This window comes from Pocillopora verrucosa, chromosome 6 (assembly GCF_036669915.1).
Source record: "Pocillopora verrucosa isolate sample1 chromosome 6, ASM3666991v2, whole genome shotgun sequence".
Classification (NCBI taxonomy): domain Eukaryota; kingdom Metazoa; phylum Cnidaria; class Anthozoa; order Scleractinia; family Pocilloporidae; genus Pocillopora; species Pocillopora verrucosa.
In genome coordinates this window covers 5637905-5656097 of record NC_089317.1, presented here as the reverse complement: position 1 = coordinate 5656097, position 18193 = coordinate 5637905, and the positions used below count along the sequence as shown (strand labels likewise).

The 18193-nt window shown below is 38.2% G+C and overlaps 1 protein-coding gene across 1 annotated transcript; it reads right to left on the bottom strand.

The window, feature by feature from the left end:
- Positions 1 to 4243: 4243 nt before the first annotated feature.
- Positions 4244 to 7746, bottom strand: LOC136281750 (uncharacterized). The gene has a single exon (XM_066168636.1). The coding sequence runs from the start codon at positions 7636 to 7638 to the stop codon at positions 5533 to 5535; it is 2106 nt and encodes a 701-aa protein (XP_066024733.1). The 5' UTR covers positions 7639 to 7746; the 3' UTR covers positions 4244 to 5532.
- Positions 7747 to 18193: the final 10447 nt, after the last annotated feature.

Below are 18193 nucleotides of genomic sequence, written 5' to 3'. Positions count from 1 at the left end.
TCACTTCGTCGATGTTTGCATTTCTGTCCCTCTGTCCTCGAGTTGTCATAGAAGTTCTACTGATGAATTTTTCCACAATTTTTGGAACCTTTTCCTTCCCAACCCTTTCTCGCAATTTTTTCTGCCATCCTCCATCGATGTAGATGGCGACGATCTTGGGAAACGCTGAAGTGAGAAACGTTAACAAAGTTTTCATCAACGGTGTTGTGTCAAAGCTGAACATCGTAGCCCAGGAAAACACAATTAACACAGAAAACACAAGCACTGAGATCTTCAAAATCAGTAGGCAGACACCTTCTCTGAGAGGCAAAAGTTTTTCACATGCCATTTCGAAGAGCTCTTTTGGAATTGCTATCACGTTGTCGAGATCGTGCGTATTGTTAGGTAGTTTTGGCAGCTGATCAGAGCTGGAAGGAACATCTTGAGATTGGGTACGTTTTGAGTCCTTGTGGCAATCGTATAAAGTCAGGGCAAGCTCGTGGTATGTTCTCGTGAAAGAGCTGTAGCTTGACCAAATGTAATACAAAATAAAAACAGGACAAGCCACGTATGGAACATGTTCCTCTGAGAAAGAGAGTTGTAGAACACCTACCAAAGCATTCAGAGCACCAAAAGCTGCTGATAGCAAAAGGTCAAATGCACGATACCATGAAACGCACGAGAGGGCATGGTGTGTGACATCAGAGAGAATGAATGATGAAAGCGATATTTTTGAATTTAAATTACTCGGTCTGTCCAAGTGATCCTTGCATAACGTAATTGCAGGAGCAGTGAAGATAATGCCTATGAAAGATGATAAACTTCCAAAAATCAATAACGCTGCAGCCACAACGGGTATACAGAGCAACAAAGAGATAAATAGTATATGACGAATCACAAAACCTAAAGAGCATCTGCTGGAAGGAATCACCGTGACGGACTTTTTGAGATAATTTAGGAAACTCCGTTTGCAAAACCTCCAACATTCTACCAAGATCAAAGGCTGGAGGCGCAAATGGTTTATAATTAGCTGAGGAAGTTCATCTTGACAGGAAAGGATTGCTGGTTTAAGAAACTTACAAAGGAAACAAGGCTTTGAGTTCAATGACCTTTTGGAGAAAAATGATATGTAAAAAGCCTGAAAACAATAACAAAAACCAAACAATATTCCGAAGAGCCTATTGCTTAATAGGGTACTGCAAGGAGCACTATGTTCAAAATCCGCAAGGACGGTTGCACTAATCATCAGAAATGGAAGAGGTATAATGAAAGCTCTCAAAATGAATGTTTTTGCCTTGCACCAAATTCCCTCTTTCCTAGAAAAGAAATAATTTCCCGCAAGGCCTCGGAGACTAACGGGACTTGCTCCCTCAAGAATGATATGAGTAACGCCATCTTGCAAGATTTCCGTCGGGTAGAACAGACAAAGAAAGGCCGGAGAGTAATATATGAACACTCCGATGAATACAAAGGAGAAGAAATCCAACACCGTCTTTGGCCATCCCCTGAGCTTTACAGCTCCTTGAAGTCCTTCAGTGCTGTTCGTCCTGTCTGGTATGGTAAAATTCATGCATAGCCCAAGAGGATCTGTTTCCACAGCATGATAATCGATGCTTTCAAAGTCAGCTTCGAAATTAATAAGCTCACAAATGGCGAAAGAACGGTTGCTGTAATCCACAGGGCTTGAAACAGTCGTTCTCGCTGGTTTCAAAGTACAAATGGCACTTATTTCTCTGTGTTCTTTGTGAAGAAATGGATTTATCGCGCTTTTATTCGGTGTCATTGAGTTAAAGAGTCGTTTGTTTACCAAACAGACTGGACAATGTTCTGAAGAGGATTCGCTTGAGTTAACAGACTTCTGGTTCGTGCATTTGTCGTCTATTTGCTTCTCGTACCTTACAATAAGCTTGATTAATTTGTTGTTGATCGTCGTTGAATTCGCCATTTCTCGTTTAAGCACCGTTAGATCAGCCACGTGGGCAAAACAATTCCACTTACATCGTGTTTTACTGCCGGGGCTGGCACGGTAGCTAAACGAGTTGTCCACGACGTGACCCAGAGCAACTATCAAAACCACAAAACGAATTTGAAAAGTTGATAGCATCCTCAAGGATTGATAGATGTCCACAACTGTCTAAATGAGACTATTTTGTTCTGCTTCACACAAAAGCCGCGTTGATTTGCAACGGTTTGCAATGACTGCACAAGCGGATGAATTCGCCGAGTAAGCACAATTTTTGCTCAATTGCTTTTTGATAAATGTTCACGCGATAGTTAAATTTAGAAATTGAAACTGAAAGTCAAGTACATGTAAATAATTTGTGTCCGGGAGTTAGATTGGAATTGTTGCGAGATTTACTGACGCTTGTAACACACAATTTGCCACTATCTCCGTAGCCTTTTCCAGGCGTTCAGTTAGTGGAACACTGTTAAACGGAGCGCTGTAGTAAAATTGAAAGCAATATAGTCTTGGTAAAGCGAAAAAAAAGCGAGAAGCTTGGATGGGGGCGAAAATGGAGGTAGGTCAGGGCCATAGCCAGACTTCAGAACAAGACGAGGCAAGTTTCGAGCGCGGAAGGCGCGAGCCGCTAAGGGGGGCCTAGGGGCATGCCCTCCCCCCCCCCCCCCCCCAAGAAAATTTTGAAATCTGGAAGCTCAGAAACGCTCTATTAAGCATTTCCAGTGGCATTTTTCTTCAGAAAAGTCAATCTTGGACCAAAATCAAGACGAGGCAATTATGCTAGCTAAGGCCCAGTAGGTTTGAATTGTACGCAATTCTTTAATATCGCTCTCCGTTTTACTGACTGGAAGACCGGAGCAGGCTACCACCTTAGAGTTTGGTTTGATATTCTTATCCATCAAGTGTAAGTTTTGCAAAGGAATCATCAAAAACAATCTTTGACCTTCTGTTTTCCAGCTGCATAATTCTAAAAAAATTGCGAGTTGTCACCTTTGTTTACCGTCACAACAAAGGGCTGACTACAAAGCAATTCCGACATATTTCGGGCCGGTTTGGCGGGTACTAATTTGCTGACGGGCTGGTTGTTCATTCGATTCAAATCGCAAAAGAAGGGAAAGTTAATCCTCGAAGTTGGACCATGTGATTCATAGAGTCGGTGAGTGCAATTGCTATTCCACTGGTGCCTCACACTTCGCTGATTCAACTTGTGGTAATCAGCATACATGCATGATCATTACCTTCATTGTTATTAAACATTACTTGCTTGAGTTATCTTGGTGTTGTTATTAAACTCTGAGTCATGAAATCTTCATAAGCGATTCCCAGTTGAACAAATTAGGTAACAACTGATTTTGCAAATTTTTGTAAGTGCTTTGTTTTCCGGCCGTAAGAAATCTTATTGCAAAATTTTGTGCAAAATTGGATACAAGAGAAGCTATTCATAAGTGAACATTTTGAAAATCAAGCTATCAGTCCCTTTTGCATGTGTCATTTGAAGAACTTTGCGTCAGGACTGGAAGAGGGTCTTTTACATCCCGTGACTGAAGGAGGCGAAAATTTAAGGTTATAAGTTTGGAACTTAAGTTTCGTTAACTGACAGATTCGAATAGCGTCCGAAATTCTGAGGGGGAATTATCTCTTACCTTAAGGGAATCGGTGTGTCTTTGCCTTTTTGGCTGAATCTCAAGACTACGAGTAATGTCATTTTTCTCAGCCTGTTTTCAGTGTTGGTCAGCCAAGAAATAGCCAATTTCCGAGATGCTGTCGGAAAGGATATTTTGGCAGTATTAGCTAGAAAATAAAGAAAAAGGAAATGATATCAGTTATTTTAGTCGTAGCAGACAACTTGGTGTGAACTGTGCGGTGTTGGGCTGATCTCGATTCGCTAGCAATGTGTATAGTTGTTAATTAGAACCAATTATTTTGCATTTGTGCTCTTGAATTACCTTCTCCTTGAAATTCTAATCTACGACCAAAAATGCATTTGGAAAATTATCCTTCCCCTTTTCATTTCATTTACCCCTTTCCCCCTCCCCTCCTCCCTTCATTTACCACTTCACCCTACCCCCTGTCCCCATTTTCCTCCTCTTCACCCCCTAATATTGGTTTCAGCTTTTTATTGGCAGGGTTTATTGTCAGACACAACCCTCTCTCTCTCCGCTTCCAGTCCAGGCTTTTACAAGTGTTTTATGTTGTCTTTTTTTGGCCGGGCATGTTGTTATAAGGAGTCCTTAAGTGACAGCAGAGTTAGTGTCAAACACAAAGTATATTTTTTAATGAAAAACTGTATTCAAACAACCAGAGAACATTACTTTTTAAATCTAATCTTAATATGACACGTTTTAAAAATAACGTGGTCATCCTCATGACGTAAACAAAGACGGTTTACATTCCTTAACAGTTTTATCCCTCTAAGGCTTTCTTCAGCACAGTGTTTTAAACTAGGAATTAAACTTAAGTGTACTATTTACAGAATGCGGTTTTTACTAATGGATATGGAACTAGTAACAGAATATAATGTAAAACGAACACAACTTTTTGTCTGTTTTTGTAGATATAACAGATTTAAGAAATCGTCGCGTAATGAAATGATAATTACTTGTAAAACTTCTCATCTTTAACCTACTTTGTATATGCTCTCTTAATATTCACGATTACAATTGCTCCTTGGCGGAAATATTTAAAGCGTTGTAAAACTCCACTTCATAAATTATCTAAAAAACAAGTTATGAGAGGAACAAACTTATCGAGTTGAACTCTTTAAGCCCCTTGATAAACATGTAAATTCTCATCTCTGGTCTCCTTACATTTTCTTAGAACAAGAATTGTGGGTAATTGTTCAACATGAGAGTAGTCTCTTTTCGGTGATCATCTCCTAGATTCTCATGATCTTTACTCGTGAGAATATTGTGAGGAGAAATGTGACACAATCAATCTTGGGGTCTAAAGTGTTAACCATTATATAACGAGATTAATGACAATTAATGACAGTGCAAAGGGCTTCACAAAAACACATGATGGCACAACCAGAATATTAATATACCAAGACAACAGTATATTACATATAATGATGTACAGGAAAAAAATACGCGCTTTTGATTGGCTGAAAATGAGAGCATTCTCGTGTAACACGAGTGCAAAGTTTTAATACAAGTGCAAATTACAAATAGCACGCTTTCAAAATTTGTCTGTCTGTCTCGACTTTCTGTGATGTTTTTTTCATGTTCATTATTAACAAGTGATAAAATGATTTCTCTTGCAATGTGGTGTAATAAGCACGTGTAAATATTTCAAAGACTTCAAATTGCACTTGTACTACGGGCTCGTGCAATTTTCTTATCTTTCAAAAATTTACCCGTGCAAATTAACACCAAATTGCACTTGAAATTATGTTGTTACCTATACTACCATCAATGCGATTATTTTCAGATAATTTACAAGACACAGAAAAAAGCCCTAAGGCTGTCAGAGCGACTGACGAACGCTCGAAACGTCAGCTTTGAGACTCTCTGCGGTGGCCAATTTACATCATGAACTCTGTTGATAATACCAAATTACCTTGTTTTTCAGCCATAAGCTGGTATCTTTAAGGACTACATGATGGCAAGTTCAACCCAGTCTTCATTTATTAAAATCACTTCGTCGCTGTTTGCATTTCTGTCTCTCAGTCCTCGAGTTGTCATAGAAGTTTCACTGATGAATTTTTCCACAATCTTTGGAACCTTTTCCTCCATAACCTTTGCTCGCAATTTTTTCTGCCACCCTTCATCAATGTAGATGGCGACGATCTTGGGAAGCGATAAAGTGAAAAACGTTAACAAAGTTTTCACCAAAGGCGTTGTGTCAAAGCTGGACACCATAGCTAACGAAAACACAATAAGCACAAAAGACACGATCATCGTGATCTTCAAAATTAGTATGGAGACACCTTCTCTGAGAGGCGAAAGTTCTTCGCGTGCCATTTCGAAGAGCTCTTTTGGGATTGCTATCACGTTGTCAAGATCGTGCGAATTGTTGGGTAGTTTTGGCAGCTGATCAGAGGTGAAAGGAAAATCTTGAGATTGGGTTCGTTTTGAGCCCTTGTAGCAATCGTATAAAGTCAGGGCAAGCTCGTGGTATGTTTTCGTAAAAGAGCTGTAGCTTGACCAAGTGTAATACAAAACAAAAATAGAACAAGACACGTATGGAAAATGTTCCTCCCAGAAAGAGAGTTGTAAAACACCCCATGAAGCATTCAGAGCACCGTAACCTGCTAAATGCAAAAGATTAGAGACACCATACCATGAAACGCTCCAAAGGACAAAACGTGGGAGAAAAGAGAAGATGTATAATGAAATCGATACTTCTTTCGTACTCGGTCTGTCATAGTGATCCATGCATAAGGCAGTTGCAGGAGTTGTGAAATAAATTCCTATGAGAGTTAATAAACTTACAACAATCAATAACGCTACTACCACAACGGGTATACAGAGCAACAAAGAGATAAATAGTACAAGACGAATCACAAAGACTCGAGAACATCTGCAGGAAGGAACCACCGTGGCACACTTTTCAAAAGACTTTATAAAACACCATTTGTAAAACCTCCAACATTCTACTAAGATCAAAGGCTGGAGGCGCAAATGGTTTTTAATTAGCCGAGGAATTTCATCATGACAAGAAGGGATTGCTGGCTTGAAAAACTTACAAAGGAAACAAGGCTTTGCTTTTAATGACCTTTTTGAGTAAAATGATATGTAAAAAGCCTGACAACAATAACAAAACCCGGACACTATGAAGAGCCTATTGAATGATATCTTTGTCAAAGGGTCATAAAGTTCAAAATCCGCAAAGACGGTTGCAGTAACCAGAAATGGAAGAGGTATAATAAAAACTCTCAAAATGAATGTTTTTGCCTTGTACCAAATTCCCTCTTTTCTAGAAAAGAAATAATTTCCTGCAAAGCTTCGGAGACTAACAGGACTTACTCCCTCAAGAATGATATGAGTAACGCCATCTTGTAAGATTTCCGTCGGGTAGAACAGACAAAGAAAGGCCAGAGAGTAATACTGGAAAATTTCGAAGAAGACAACTACGAAGACATCCAACACCATCTTTGGCCATCTCCTAGGATCCAAAGCTCCTTGTAGTCCTTTAGTGCTGTTCGTCCTGTCTGGTATGGTAAAATTCATGCACAGTCCAAGAGGATCTGTTTCCATAGCATAATAAGCGATGCTTTCAAATCCAGCTTCGAAATTAATAAGATGACAAATGGTGGAAGAACGGCTGCTGTAGTCCATAGGGCTTGAAACAGTTATTCTCGTTGGTTTCAAAATACAAATGGCACGTATTTCTCTGTGTTCTTTATGAAGAGACAGATTTATCGAGCTTTTATTCGATGTCATTGAGGGAAAGAGTCGTTTGTTTACCAAGCAGACTTGACAATGTTCAGAAGAGAATTCGCTCGAGTTAACAGACTTCTCGTTCGCGCATTTGTCGTCTATTAGCTTCTCGTACTGTACACTGAGTTTGATTAATTTGTTGTTCATCGTCGATGAATTCGCCATTTCTCGCATAAGCGCCGTTAGATCAGCCATGTGGACAAAACAATTCCACTTACATTGTATTTCACTGCCGGGGCTGTCGCTGAGCGAGTTGTCTACGATGTAACTTAGAACAACTATCAAAACCACAAAACGAATTTGAAAAGTTGACAGCATCCTCAAGGATTGATAGATGTCCAAAACTGTGTAAACGAGACTACCGTTTTGATGATTTGCAAGGTTTGCAATGACTGCACAAGCGGATGAATTCGCCGAGTTGCTCGCTTGCGTTTTGATAAATGTTCACGCAATAGTTAAATTTAGAAATGAATGACCGGAAGCAAATGAGTTGATGGGAACGGTTTCAGATAACTAAGGGCGGATGGGATAATTCCTGAAATTGCGTAAATGCAGGAGGCTCCTGCAAATAATATTGTGTAAATTAAAACAGAACGTGGATTAGTTGTACTTTTAATTTAATGAAATTGTTAACGAAAGAAGGGGAAAGATAAAAAGGTAAATGTGCTTGGTTCCCAATTCGCTGTGGAAAAATCCTTATGCCTGAAGGAATATTTGAAGCTGGTTTATCACTGAATGGGCTCTTAAACTTATCATCATTTTTTCATTCCTTTTTGCGGTCTTTTAGATCGTAAAATCTTACTGTTATTTCTGTCTTTGGTGCATTCTATGTGTAACGAAAGTCATGATAAAATTGTTCTTAATTCAAAGAGATAAAAAAAATACTTTGTATAAATGACAATGTTTTTCTCGTGATTCCAGGGTACAGTTTCACAAATCAAAGCATGGGAAAATAACTAATAATACAATTTAAAATTAGCAAGTAATGTTCTTTCTTTGACGACGTTATATCTAAGATAGTTAATATTTGGTTTAACAGGAGAAGATGATTTAAAAATAGGTAGCACAACGTCAAAAATGTGTTATTTGTTTCACAAAATTTTGGGCAATGTTTAACTTATGTGACCCATATCCCCATCTTTTATCAACAAGGAGAATTGTTCGAAAGAAGCCATCCTCAATTATAGTACTGCGAAAACGAGTGTTAATTTTTTTAAATTCTAATATTTCATGATGCACAACTTTTCTTTCGTTATTCAGCAACCTTTATTTAACTTACTACCCTCTTGAATATTAACTAACTGAAAGTCCGGGGAGGGCTTGATAATGTAGCAGGGAAGAGCTGATGAATTAAATTTGATTGTAAATGAGGGATTTATCTGTATAGATCCCTCATTTCAGGAATTTATACAAATAAATACCTGAAGCGAAGAATTTATTAGAATTTCTACATATTAATCCCTCATCAATTATTTACTTTCCAATTACTCAGTTGATCCTTGCTCTTCCTGAGAACATCATATTCTTCCTCTTGACAAATTTCAGCCTAAATTTCCGACAAATGTACTTTACTACAAACGATATAGAAAGAAAATAAATATTTCTTTTCAATTAAGTTTCCAGTCTTTCGAGATTAGACAATTTACAAGTGATTTCTTCTTGCAGCTCGACTTCACGCTTTAATGGCACCTTTTCACTAACAATGGAATCAGACAGTGACACGGCTTCACTACCATCGAAAGCTTTTGAAAACTCAATCTTAGTTGAAGTTTCCGGGAGTTCATATTTTTGCAAAGACCTATCATCTCTATGCCCGGTACGCTGCATAACAAACTTATCTGGGATTCCCTTATTCAGTGCTCGAGTTTTTGTTGTTGCATGGGGGCTGTGCTTGGTGAATTGGCCCTCGATTTCTTCGACTTTGCAAAGCCTTTTCACAGTTTCTCCAAGCATGTTATGACCCACTGCAGAATTTCCATACCAAAATGCAAAATAAAAAAAGAACACATTTCTTTAAAGAGCTAATTTTTTGGGAGGTTATCGCCCAACCCCCCAACAACCCCACCTCAATCAAAAATCTAATGGTCCGTCCCTAAGATGCTATCAGGTCCTACAACTTTTTATGTGATGAAAAAATTTGAATATATATGTATTACCCGCGTTGTTTTTTTTTTCTTGTAATAGCGAGCGAATTTCAAGTGATAATTTCAGGAAGTAAGAAGCAACAACAAAAGGATTCCTATCAAAGCGAGGTGCCATTTTCAGTCATACTTGGTCGGACACCTCGAAAACAAAGGGTGACAGGCAAGCAGTTTACTACAAATTGGGCATGAAAATAATTCTAATGCATCTTTGAAAAGAAAAAAAGGCTTGAACAGTAGATATCGCAAGATCTTTGGCTATGTTACAAAAGAATACTCAATGCACTAGAAGTGCACACATCGAGTTCTAGATGCACTTGAATAGTCTGTTTAACAAATGCAGATGTACTGTTATTTTAATCCCCACCAAATTATGTCAAGACGAACAAAACAAAAAAAAGTACGGAAATGGGTGAGGATGTTTGTCGTGAGGATGCATCAGACATCAGTTGTTGTTACTCCCACACGGATAAGACTCAGGTACCTTTTTATAATTATTTCATCTTATGGATAGGGGTTCCCCGAGGGATGCTGATACGTGTAGCGCACTTGAAATTTAGCAAGGACAAACTTTGATGTGATTTTCGGTGAAGAGAAAAAAGTTTTGTCAGCGTCTGGTAGCTAGTGTGGAAAGGCCCTTTACCACTGTGTGCATAATTACGCGTCCCGCCAGACGGCGGGAAGCCCACCAAGTGTTCAGACATTAGTATTGAAAACTTCGCCTCTGTCTGTATTTTTTGTAACCTATTGACCAATTCCCAATCGAGACCTAAGTATGACGGCTATCAAACATTAATTGCTTGAGTTATCTCGGTGTTGTTACTAAATTGAGAGTCATGAAATCTTCATAAGCGATTTCCAGTTGAACAAATTAGGTAAAACAAGCTTAGAAAAGTTTAAGGAAAGGCGAGATTAGGAACTCAGCCGTGCCTCGCAACTTCTAGTTTTAGTGTCTTTACCGGCTGAACAACAAAGCCCCCCCCCCCCCCCCCCCCCCCCCCCTTTGGAGCTGATTTTACAAATTTTTGTAGGTTCGTAGTTTTCAGGCCGTAAAGCAATCTTATCATAAAAGGTTTGTATAAAATTGGATACAAGAGAAGCTATTTATAAGTGAACACTTTGAAAATCAATCTATTAGTCCCTTTTGCATGAGTCATTTGAAGAACTTTGCGTCAGGACTGAGAGAGGGTCTTTTACGTCCCATGACTGAAGGAGGCGAAAATTTAAGGTAACAATTTTGGAACAATTATTGCATCCTGCATGGGATGAGTCGACGAAATGAACAGGAACGAAATGAAAGTACCCGAAGGCGCCGAGAGCGGTTTACTGCTAGATTTTCCGCGGGAACATAAGCCGGAGAAATCAATGAAGAAAAAATCGAACGAAGGGAACAGTGACCTGCAGCAGCTAGAGCAGGCACTCAGGCAGAGTATGATGCCGTCAAGTGAAGTAAGGGAAGCGAAGAGAAATGTATCAGCGTGCTCGTAAATTGTACGTTGTTTTGAGAACTTAGCGTTTCAAGTGTTTAGCGTTTCGTTTCAAGTTTCATAGGGCAGATTTTTCTATAGTTTACTCTGAATCAGGAGATTCAGGCCTATAATGGAGGGGATGATGCAAGAGAAGGACTAGACGGTACTTCTTACATGTGTTTTAGAGACCACGAGGTTTTTGGAAAAGGTGTTTTTGACTAGTCGAGCTGAGTAACCGTAAATTAAAGATATTTTATCATAACAGAATGCGGTTTTTCACTAATGGCAACAAAAAGTGTGAGTAATTTTTCAACATGGGAGTATCAGTGATCACTTCTTAGATTCTCATGATCTTTACTTGTCAAGAATATTATGAAGAGAAATGTGATACCATCAATCTTGGTGTCTAAAGCGTTAACCATTATATAAAGAGATGTATATTATAACGATTAATAACATTGCAAAGGGCTTCACAAAAGCACATAATGGCATAACCACCATATTGATATATACCCAAACAACACTATTTTGCATATATTGAAATAGTTGAAAAAAATTACGCGCTTCTGATTGTCTTAAAATGAGTGCATTCTCGTGTAATACGAATGCAAAGTTGTAACACAAGTGCAAATTACAAATAGCACTTGTACGCTTTCAAAATTTACGTCTGTCTTGACTCCGAGATGTTTTATCATATACATTATTAACAAGTAACGACATGAATTCTTGTGCAATTTGGTGTAATAAGCACTTGTAAATTTTTCAAAGACTACAAATCGCACTTGCCCTACGGGCTCGTTCAATTTTGTTTTCTTTGAAACAATTTACTCTTGCTTATGAACACCAAATTGCACGAGAAATCATTGTTACCTTTACCAGTTGGTTCTCTTTTTAGTCACACTGAGTGCTCTTATTTCAACAAGAAATATGGCTGATGGTCATGTGACTGCATACGATCTTATCTAAACGGATAGGTAAATCTACTCGTTACTTGTCAATGTTGACCATATTTCCTATGTTCCAGATGATGTCGAAAATTATTCCTCTTCCACAAAAGAGAGTGTTTGAAAACATTACATTTACATATATTATCTTGCAACATCTATAACAGACATATTCGCAAGCTCCAGAAAAACATATCTATAAACATATCTATTGCATCTTTGATCTATTTCGTCTTACTTTCTTTCATTTTTCTTTACTATTTCTCTTTTTCTTTCTTCTTTTCTTTCGCTGTCTTCTTTTCTCTCTTTCTCTGTTTCAATCAAATGGCCCCGTCCAAAATTTGCACTTAACATTGATTGTCAACATCATCAGTCTATGTTTCAGTGGTTCAATATTGACAACGAAACGAAAGTCTATGACCACACATCCCATACACCGGGGAATGCCTTACTGAACTCACTCGTAAATGCCGAAACAGGCCAACCATAACGCGCAATGTTCAATTACCCCTTCAAACAGTCTTAACTGTCATGATCTTCTTGTACCTATCAAAAATTTTACGAGCTTCAATATTTTTCTGCCTTGCAAATTGAAGTATCTCAATCATTTTGGGAAATGAACCACTCAGTACAGTTAGGAGAAATCTTATAGCAGGTTCAGCATTAATGCTGGTTTTGATAGAGAAAAAGAAAAACTGAGCTAACAAAGCCAAGAAAAACGTCATTCTTAGCAACAATTTGCAGATCATTACTCTAACAGGCATCAGTAGTGCGCGTGCTCTTTCGAAAGTTCTTTTGGGATAATCACCACAGGTGAAGAAATAAAACTGTAGTTTGCTTTTTGCAATGTCTATATGGCATGAAGCCGAGTTCCTGGTATTCACTGGTAAAGGAGCTGTAGCAAAACGAAGTTACTTATCCACGCTTTTTTTCCAGTACAAGCAATGTTGGTTTAAAGTTTTCTGGAAAACCTCGTTAATTGACGATGAAGAAACAGTTGAAAAATGAAAGATAAAGACGAAATGATCGTAACATAACTAGTGATCGATGTTCTGTGGGTTTATTAGACAAAATTTAGAGATAATGGCTTAATTTTTGTAATGGCATATTGTATTACAAAAACCAAGTTTCGCTGCGGTTCTTGATCACCAAGTATGGTGTGCTGTTTACATCTATTGCGTGTTGGCCTTGGCCCACTTGACGACAAACAAAGGTTAAATGCAAATGTGTAATAACTTCACATCAAGCATTTCCATTACAGAGAATCTATTATCAATTTATAAACAGAATCTATAAAACATTACAATACATGTTTAAGAAATAATTGGATAAATATATATATCTTGCCACTGTTTTGCTACTACATCAACAGAAACTTCTCCGGTAGCGAGGTATACCTTCGGCGAAGGTATACATCAAAGCCTCGCTTTCACAAGCATTTGTGTAAAAAGACCCAGCATCGAAGAGTAATCAGTGATTTAATTTTCAATTCTGCCGTAGAAATATTGCACATTCTAAGCTTTTCATAAGTTGTTCCAACTTCACTGCAGTACGGTTAATAAAAATTTGTTCACATATTGAAAACACTGCAGGCAGCCTCATTGGGAAAGGGCACCTGCTGGTATATCACTGAATTAATTAATCTTTTCTATGCTAAGGTAAAGGTAAACAACTGTGATATTTCAAATCAGATTCTTCCCTAGTAGTTTACATGGTTTACCAGGTCACATGGCCTATTGGAAAATATTCCACATTGATAAAAGACATACAAATATCCCTAAGAATTTTGGTGTTTGTTAAATCAGACACGAAGACTGTAGTTGAGAAGCAATATTTGTTTGCATAGTTCATATGACTGTGATCTTCTGTGTATATTGGAGATAAGAATAACGACTACAAAATAGGATGTGTAAACAGGAAAATATGACAATATTCCACCAAGAATATGACATTGAACAGGATTCACGAGAGACTTGAAAATTCCCTCCTCCAAATCTTGTAATGACTGCGAGGGTACGTAAACAATTTATTTGGATCTGTTGAAGACAGGTGTGGGGAATGGCTATCATCAATCTGGGAAGGGATACCCTTTTCACTAAGGATTGGGCACCGCTCTTCTTTTAATTCTAAATCGAAAACACAACATTATTTGTTTTTAACATATTTATTTGAACTGTTATACATGGCAGCTAAAAGACAACAAAAAAGTGGGTCAATCAAATATGACAGGTGTTGACCAATAATTTGATAACTAAATTAGAACGGATACCAATGTCATCATAAACATTTGGGTAATATTCCCTCCACAGCATGGAGTTTTTTTCTTTTCCCCAGGTCTTCCCTGTGAGATCTTCTGAATGATATAATAATAACCAAATTTCTCCATTAAAATTAAAAATAAGAAAGTTATTATTTATCAAGGAGGTATCAGGAAATTGGCAAGCAAATCAGAAGGGAAACTCATATCACTAGGGATTTATGTGGTTCGTTTTGAAACGCCCTTTTTTATACTTTACTCTTTCGTTTGACTGTTTACACTTTACTTAATGATCATTTGAATCACGTTTCTTGGTATCCGTAATAATTACATAATAATCGATGTTACGTAAGTTAGATCGTGTTACACATTTAATAAATAAGTGTCCTGATTATGTCAAGTTAGTTGCTATTTGCTGTTAAGAGAGTGCTACCGTGCTATCTTCTAAGCTACAAGATATTTTCAGCTATCCAAGCTACCATTTAGGAGCTTCACCAAAGTAAATCATGTCATTTTCTGTTTATGTTTCGCATGACAAAGAGGTCACATAGGTATTGCCTCCTATTTGGTAAGTGGATACCAAAACACTTCGAAACCGCCGTCACAGCGTTTTAGGCGACCGCAATGAAAAGATCTCACCTGTTAGCTGTAAACTGGCTAAAATTTTTACCATTAGCTGTAAAAGCTATTACGCTACTGAGACCCTCCTCTAGGGATGCCCAAAACATTAAAAGTAGGCTTAACAGAAGTCAGGGACAAGTAACAATTGTCGTGAGGACAACTGATTCCTATCAGATGTTGAAGGAACAAGCTCCTCGTTAAAGCGATGGAGTCCTACAACCAAAACACAGACACGAGTATTTATAACGGACTAAATTAGCAGGCGAAACCTAAGCAATGCCCGGGAAGGTGGCTACAACAGTAACAAGCATCTCTACATACTCGTGTCTGTGTTTTGGTTTAATGCTGCTTACGTCAACGTGTCACGCAATAGTCACGCATTTTGACCACTGTGATGACGAATATCGTTGTCGATAAGAGAATATACCACGCTAAACCACAGTCAATTGACAGGAATGGCAGATTTTAAGACCTCTCTAACTTTCCTCTCTCTTAATCAGCTATTTATATCCTAAACTCGGACGAAAGCTTACAGATTCACTCCGAATCACGAGTTCCGCATTTGGTAACTGGACTTAGTTTTGCTTGCCTTTTTACGGTCCTTTTGTTCAAAAATCTTACAGTTGTCTCTTTCACTAATGCATTCTTTGTGAAAAGAAATTCATGGTGAAATTCTTTTGAATGAAATACTCTTCTTACGCTGAATTCCACGCTTAAGGAGCATTGCAACTTACACAAGGTTTCACTCGTCTAATAATTTCATTGAGAAAGAATCATTAACTTAAATTATTTTTCATTCCACAGGACCACTCTTCCCCCACCCTCCCCCCCTCACTATCTTATTGCTTCCGGTCATATTATTTTACTTTCAGTTTCAATTTACAAATTAGTGCATTACGTAGACTTTTCTTGAAGCGCAAGCGAGCGTAAATAATGCTGATTCGGCAAATTTATCCGCTTGTGCAGCCGTAAACACGACTTTGGTTTTAGAGGGGATTTGATATTTCACTAACTTTAGCCTCAGTTAGACGGTTGTAGACATCTATCGATCCTTAAGGATGCTTTCAACTTCTCGAATTCGTTTGGTGGTTTTTATGGTTGTTCTGAGTCACGTTGCATACAACTCGTACAGTTACAACTCCGGCAGTGAAATTCGATGTAACTGGAATTGTTCTGTCCATACTGCTGATCTAACAGCACTCACGCGTGAAATGGAAACCTCAATGGCGACCAACAAATTGATCAAACTTGGTGTACGGTACGAGAAGACAGTGGACGACAAATGCGCGAACGAGACGTCTGTTCACTCAAGCGAATATGCTTCTGAATATTGTCAACTTTGCTTGGTAAACAAAAGACCCTCTCAATCGACTACGGTGATTAAACGATTGATAAATAATGTATTTTCTAATGTAGATCAAAGAGAAATTCGCGCCATTTGTAGCTTGAACCCAGCAAGAACAAGTGTTTCAAGCCCCACGAACTACAGCAGCCGTTCTTCCACCATTTGTCATCTCATTAATTTAGAAGCTGAATTTGATAGAATCGGTTATCAAGCGGTGGAAAAAGATGATCTTCGATCATGCATTAATGTTACCATATCAAACGGGACCAACAGCGCTAAAGGAGCATTGGAGCAAAGGGCATGGCCAAGTAGGGTTTTAATTTGCTTTTCCATTATATTCGTCGCAGTGTTCATGTATTACTCTCTGGCCTTCCTTTGTCTTTTCTACCCGACGGAAATCTTGCAAAATGGCGTTCCATATATCAATCTTGAAGGAGCAAGTCCCGTCAGTCTCCGAAGCTCAGCGGGAAATTGCTTTTTCTCTAGAAGCGAAGGAGTCTGGCACAACATAAAAACATTCTTTTTGCGAGTTTTTATTATACCTCTTCCATTTCTGTTTAGTGCAATATATTTAAAATACAAAATTGATGGCTTTTTAGAAATGCCGTCATCCTTGCAAAGATTCACTATAGAATCCAGTTTTTGTTATTGCGTTCAGGCTTTTTACATATCGTTTTACTTGAAAAGGCCAATGAAAGCAAAGCCTTGCACCGTTTGTAAGTTGGTTAAACCAACAATCCTTTCATGTCAAGATGAACTTCCTCGGCTCATCATAAATCACTTACGCCTCCAACCTTTGATATTTGTAGAATGTTGGGGGCTTTTTAAAAGGTGTTTGGTAGATTATGTAAAAACGTCCGCTTCGGTGATTCCCTCCCGCAGAGTTTCTATAATCTCAGCGCCAGTTCGTTTTGCCCTTTTTATCATTCTGTTTCTCTGTATACCCGTTGTAATAATAGTGCTAGTGATCGTAGTCTGTTTGTTAACTTTAATAGGTATTCTATTGACCTCTCCTGTCGCAGCCTTATGCTCCGCTCAATACAGGCCGAGCAATACAAAATCAAAAAGACGTATTTTATTGATGAACTTCTTACATTGGATGCTCTCGTTTTTTCCCATAATGGGTGCCGCTATACTTTTATTATTTTCAGGTTTCGGTACTCTACTTGCTGTTCTAAACGTTTTCGCACTCTCTTTCTCAGAGAAACACCTTCCTTACGTGGCTTGTTCCGTTTTTGTTTTATATTACATCTGGTCAAGCTATAGCTATTTTACGAAAACATACCACGAGCTTGCCTTCGCTTTATTTTATTACAACAAGAATTCAAGACAAAATCAGGTCAATTACGTTCCTCACAGCTCTAATCAGCTGCAAAATTTACCCAGTACTGCGGACAACGACCTTGAAAACATAATGGCAATTCCAAAAAGGCTCTTCGATATGGCATGTGAAGAACTTATGCCTCTCAGAGAAGGTGTCTGTAAACTAATTTTGAAGATCATATTGATCGTGTCTTCTGTGTTGATTGTATTTACGTTGACCATATTGTCCACCTCTGAGACTACGCCTCTGATGAAAACTTTGTTGACGTTCCTCACTTTATCGTCTCCTAAGATCGTTGCTATTTACGTTGATGGAGGATGGCAAGAAAAAAAGCGAACAATGGTTGTTGAAGAAAAAGTTCCAAAAATTGTAGAAAAATTCTTAAGTGAAACCTCTGAGACAAATCGTGAACAGAGAGGCAGAAATGTAAAGACCGACGAAGTAATTTTAGTAAATGAAGACTACATTGAGCTTTCACGCATGTAGTCCTTTAAGAAACCAGTTAATGCCTTTATGAAGCCTACTATACTACTCACACATCTTTATTAGAGTATTATGCTTCAATTTCAAAACTTTCAATAAGCGTTAACTATTTCGATTACCGCAGAAAAATGAAAAATGTAGAAGATATTGACGTATGAGATTAGGATAAATATCTTGAATGGCGCGCCTTTGCCACCCAAGCATTCATTTAATTAGGTTTATTTTAGATCCCTCTGGTAATAACTGTCAGAGGTCAATTTTAATAGCTTCAGGATTTCATCGGCTGTGA

Coding starts and splice junctions, on each gene's coding strand:
- LOC136281750 (XM_066168636.1), bottom strand. CDS start 7,638: ATGCTGTCAACTTTTCAAATTCGTTTTGTGGTTTTGATAGTTGTTCTA.